The 5502-nt window shown below is 43.3% G+C and overlaps 1 protein-coding gene across 1 annotated transcript in view; it reads right to left on the bottom strand.

Moving 5' to 3' along the window:
• Window positions 1–239: 239 nt before the first annotated feature.
• washc4 (WASH complex subunit 4) overlaps window positions 240–5502 on the bottom strand; it is a gene marked incomplete at its 5' end in the record, with an annotated part of 13310 nt that continues 8047 nt past the window's right edge. Inside the window, 13 exons of the mRNA XM_015034060.1 lie at window positions 240–1263; window positions 1400–1490; window positions 1750–1946; window positions 2042–2138; window positions 2245–2392; window positions 2529–2615; window positions 2717–2783; window positions 2894–3002; window positions 3596–3730; window positions 3815–3919; window positions 3993–4067; window positions 4146–4300; window positions 5016–5184. Of these exons, the coding sequence (XP_014889546.1) occupies window positions 1199–1263; window positions 1400–1490; window positions 1750–1946; window positions 2042–2138; window positions 2245–2392; window positions 2529–2615; window positions 2717–2783; window positions 2894–3002; window positions 3596–3730; window positions 3815–3919; window positions 3993–4067; window positions 4146–4300; window positions 5016–5184 (1500 nt within the window). The remainder of the gene's footprint in view (window positions 1264–1399; window positions 1491–1749; window positions 1947–2041; window positions 2139–2244; window positions 2393–2528; window positions 2616–2716; window positions 2784–2893; window positions 3003–3595; window positions 3731–3814; window positions 3920–3992; window positions 4068–4145; window positions 4301–5015; window positions 5185–5502) is intronic.

Genomic DNA, 5502 nt, shown 5'->3' with positions numbered 1-5502 from the left:
ATATTCCTCACCACACCTCAGGAAATGAACTGAGGTCTGCAGTAGCGCCTGTGCTGCTCTGATATCTTCACATGGTAGGGAGGAATGGGGACATAAAGGAAGAGATTGTGAAGACTGCAGATTATCTGGTTAGTGCATGTAAACTGTAAACTAAGACCTGATCCTTGACTTCATCAAAGATGATGAAGCCACATCATAAATTTAAGGGCAAAAGAAAAAAAGAATTATTGAAACCCAACTAAGACCATATTCTTTATATTTATTGAGACATTACACATTTTAAATGGACGTTAGCTGAACCTGTGCAACTAGACCTTTGCTAACTTTAACCCTCAACCTAGAACAAAGCTCTTAATGCTACATGTGCACCACATGCATATGATGCATGAAAATAACAATGTGAAAAATGTCGGGAACTAAGTGACAGCCATTGTACCTTCCTACTATTTGGAAAGGTATCGAATAAAAAAAAAACATTGTGAATATTGGGAGTTTCCAGACATCTTACTTGCTGCAAGAGAAATAATAAATCTAAATATGACGGAAAAAAAAGGTTTATATATGGCATTAATTTCAAAACATCTGATCTAAGTTGGTCCAAATGTTAGAAAAACTGTGAAGTCATCTGAATTGTGATTTTAAACAATCTCATTAACATCCAGATGACAAAACCAAAATCAGGTGAATGTTTTCCACTCAGATGTGAACAATTTCGGAGAAAGTGCTCGACATTTTCCCACCGGGAAAATCTTTGAGTTATGAAATGGCGAATTTGCATCGGCTGTGGAGTTTACTGTCTGCACATGAATTACCAAAACAAGTACCCAGAGTTTATGAAGGCACATATGATTCATTTATAAAATGTATGAAATGCTCAAAGAAACAAAACACTTGAAACAAATAATGAAAACTTTGTCTGTAGACATTTCCTCAGTCTGCCGAGGGCGAGGCAAGATAAAAATGATTTTGTTTTTACCTTAAATTAGTTCAAGTAGTAGGGGCTTGTGTAAATGACCCACTGGATGTTTAGAGACACTTCCTGTATTAGCACTTAAAGCACACAGACTTTAGGATAACTGGGACATCAAACAAATCCATTGTTTGGTGAATTTTTCAGTCTTTTGTCCTCAAACGCACGAGTGGGATCGTTCCTCTGCAGAGCTCTCAGGAATAATCCAGAACGGTCTCAAAGTGACTCTTACTTTGAGGACGACTCTGCAGGCGTGGAGCCTTCCGGAGACATTCCCACTTTCCCAGCTTCGTCTGAAGGACAAAAACAACCTCTGAGACCAACTTTGCATTTCAAAAATGATCTACAAAGACGAACCCGTGACAGCTGGACGGGGTGGGTCCAAGCGTGACGGACAGACCGAGCTGACAACAGCACGCCAAGCTTTACCTTTCTTCTCCTGGGTTTCCTCGGCTGCGGTTTGGTCGGCTCTGAAGAAGATCCTCGCGCTGCTTAATGAGAAGTAGAGCAGCTCAAACTCCTGCAAAGAGGAGAGAACTGTAAAATGTACGCCAGCAGAGAGAGTTTTATTAGCAGAAACTTTGCAGAATTACAAATAAATCCGCTGTTTACTAATTAAGCCACGTCAGAAGGAGAACTGGTTTTATTTAGGTGGATTTTCATGGGTGAAATATTTGAAAAAAACGTATTTCCTAATCCTGTGTGTTGGTCCTTCACACAAAATACACCGAAGATTACATGTGGATCATCATTGCCACTCAAGAGAGTTTCTTAAACACCTGCAAGTAGACATCCAGCCTCTTCTGGGTGAGATTCATCGTCTGCAGCAGCTTCTCGTCCTGACCGGCGGACTGCACCGTCTGCTCCTTCGCCACCGCGCTCAGCTCTTTCCTGTACTTATCTCGGACCGCTTGGAACCAGTGAAGAGAGTCGAACTCCAGGTACTGGTCCAGCAGCTTCAGGATGTACGCAACACCTAGGTAAAAAAAAAAGAACAAAACAGAAAAACCAAACATCAGCTGACAGCAGCAAAAGATCAGCAGGATGATTTTACTCTCCGACTGTGCTGACCCATGGCAAAGCCGTCGTCTGTGAAGGCAGCTCCGGTTTTGTTCTTCTTGTTGAGTTTCTCTTTACAGCTGATTGAGTGCTCCACAAAATTCACAGTCTGAAAGTGAGATATTTATTTATTTATTTTTTTGGAAGGGTGTCATTAGAAAAGTTTTCGCATAAAAACAACAAGATGTCAGCTTGAAGCATCGCGCAGCACTGACCAGCGGCGGTACGATCATGTAGAAGTTCCTCAGGTGCATGTTCTTGGCGCTACGAAACTCGGGGGCAAACACGGCCACCAGCTTCTTGAAGTACTCCGTCCCCTCGGCAGAGTTGCTGGTCAGATCGCTCAACACTGAATCCAGGACCCTGGGGGAAAACAAAAACGACCATGAGAGAAGCGGACGCTTTCTGTTTATCTGAATGGCTGTGGTGCCACCTGCAGACAAAATACAGAAGCACACCTAACAGTGAAGACTGGAAAACTTTTCACCAAAGCTCCTACCTGGCAGATCTTTGGGTTTCCTCAGAGAGTCCCTCCTCCTTAACGAGCTCCTCAAAGTTGACTATATCTTCCAGGTCGGGGACAAATCTGAAAACGATGAAACGCTTTGCTGAAAGCTTACTTAAAAAAAAATAAAAAATAGGATCCGCACAGATCAGATCTGAGAAGATTACTTAAATTTCTTATACCTGATCGCGCTGCTGCAACAGTGAAGGCCTCCAGAACGGATCATGCGGACGTAGCCCATGGCGTTGCCTGAAAGAAAGTGGAAAGTGGTTTTAAAAGGGCACTGCGTTCATCTTCACATGCAAGTTGGAGGCTTTTTTTATTTATTTATTTTCCTTATGTGATGGAGAAATTCTCACCGATCTGGCTGATGAGCTGTCTGAACTGATCCAGATAGCTCTGCCCGTCAGGAGTGAGGCCGAGCTTTCTGATGCCGCGGTTAAACTTCTCTGCACGCTCAAATGGATACTGCAACACACACACGCACACACACACGCGCACACGCGCGCACACACACAAACATAAATGTGAGTGATAAAAGGAAGGGAGTAGCACAGAGAGAATTAGAGAATACATCTACAGTGCCTTTTTAAAAGTATTTTATACTAGTTCAACACTCCTATGCAGATTCAGCATAAGACAGTCACATGTCAAGATGTCACAGAATCAGTAAGCAAATCAATCAACCAATCACCATGTGGGTTTTATTGGTCTGATTTCATGCACTAATGGATAAGAGCTACATATTAAGCAGTTCCTGCTGGACGAGCAGCAGGAAGAAAGAAGAAAGAAAGTGATAAGAAGTCCAGTTTAAAGTTTGCCACAAGTCATGTAGCAGAAACGTGGAGGAAGGAACTCAGGGGTCAGATAAGAACTAAATGCAACTTTCTAGCAAACAAGTAAAAACTCAATATGCGGAGGGAAAACCGAGTCTGCACATGAACCTGAATGCATTAACCTCTTGCTGAAAAATGGAGATTTACTAAAAGGCAAAGAAGGACAGAATTCAACATTTCAGGAGTGGATCCACCTCATTGTTCCAAGCTGCTGAAATCCCTTACCTTATGGTCAGACTGATCCTTTATCTCCCTGAAAAAGCGGATGTCCTTAATGAGCCTGGACTTGATGTGTTCGTCATACATGAACTGGCTGAAGATGTAAAACTTTTTCCGCAGGAACTGATAGGTAAAATTGACCTGACGGGAGAAACGAGACGTCGCAAAACGAAAGAAAAGCTCCAGTCGAGACAACAGGGAGAACACGTCCAGATGAAAACTCACTGTGGTGTTCATGATGCCCGTGCCGTGCGTCCGAATCGAGTTTGCGATGTGACGGATGTTGATGGTGTTGAGGTGCTTGTTGTTACTCGCCTTTTCCACGAAGATCTGCAGAGGAAGCATCAGTTCAGAGCCCGCTGTGAGCAGGAGCGTCTGCGCCTTACGGGTGGACGAGTCCTACCTGGTTGTTCAGGTTGTAGAGGTAGCGCGAGACAAAAACGTGAATGTTTCTCATGATCTCCAGGACGTCCAAACCCTGAATGAGAGCAGACGGGGTACAGTTAATAAAGTCGTCTGCTGACGCCTCCCTTCGTGACGAGGTGCGCCTCCGGACCTGCTCCAGAGTCTGGCTGGGCAGGTGCGCCTCCGTCATCGTGAGCCCGTAGCGCTGCGTCGCGAGGTTTCTCATCTCACTGTAGGTGGCCCAGTCATGCAGAGCAACGGTGGTCAGGTTGTAGAAAGTTTTGTCCAGGTAGTGGGTCACATAGGCTGCAAGGCGGTTAAAAGCAAAAATTAATCTCAACTTCTGCAAATCTTTAAAAGAAAGTCAGGCTTAGGCTTTAAGTAAACGGGATTTACTGTTCCAGGGGAAGACATTGTTGGTTTGTTTATGAGCTGCATTAGTGAACTAAGCAGAGCAAATGAAAAAGAATCCATGCATCAGCTGATCACTTTACTTTAATAAAAAAAAAAAAGAAAATATTCTTAAATATTCCTAGAGGTAAAGATAAATTTTTTTTGTTTTGATGAAATTTAACTCTTTCCCAGCTCTGGAACGCTTCGAGTTTCCTTCAAACCTTAAATATCCTGGAAATAAAATGATCTATTTTACAAATAAGCTAAGTGCTAAAATAGGATTGTAAAATGAGTCAAATTTTTATTGTGAAACTTCTGGGGGGGAAAAAAAAAAAAGAAGAAAATCCTGCCCCTGGTTGAAACCCTCAAAGAGCATTTTGAATAATAAGGGACGGATTCAACTGCGAGTTCAAAAATCTGCAACCAGGCAGAGATTCTCTAAACAATCAGAGTAAAAACGTCCTGCATGTTCGCACGCGAGCGTGTGTTGACCCTGAACCGGACGGAGCAGATTTATGGATGCAATTCACGGACCTTATTCAGAGGTCTTGCTGAAAAAGTGTCAGCAAGACCAAGAAATCTGCCCGTAAAATGAGAAACGTGTAGGCGTCTGACCGATTCTCTGCACCTTTGATGTGAATGAAGCGGTTGAAGAATCGGATTGGTTTAACGGAGAAGAAGTGGGCCAAGTCCTTCATGCCGACTTTAAACGGGTTCCTGTCGTCCAGCTTCAGGTGGGTGTGGACGGAGAGGCGCAGGTCCTTCTCGATCTCCTTACACAGCTTGTCGAGGAGATGCTGCAGAGAGGCGGGAACGACAACAAACGTCGGTAAAGCTGCGAAAAGTGGCGATTTGCTAAAAGGCAAAGCTTGTTTGATGAAGAGATCACAGTATTTAGGTAAAACGACCTTGAGGTTTCGATCTAAATGTGACTTTTTGAAGCAAACTTTCCCAGACAGCTACAGGAGGTTCAGCTCTTTCTGGGAGAGCAGCCAGAGAGGTCAGATGTTATGTAAATTAACTATTTAAGGACAAAGTCTTATGTAATTTGAGTCTCGGGAGAAACATAACCAATAATTGGAGAGCACGTTTCTTTTTTTGCCCCATTGGGCCTG

The sequence above is a fragment of the Poecilia latipinna genome, unplaced genomic scaffold (genome assembly GCF_001443285.1).
Source record: "Poecilia latipinna isolate Pla-1442-1.1 unplaced genomic scaffold, P_latipinna-1.0 Scaffold287, whole genome shotgun sequence".
Lineage (NCBI taxonomy): Eukaryota > Metazoa > Chordata > Actinopteri > Cyprinodontiformes > Poeciliidae > Poecilia > Poecilia latipinna.
Note: the sequence above shows the minus strand (reverse complement) of the source record. Positions and strands in the feature narration are given on the sequence as shown.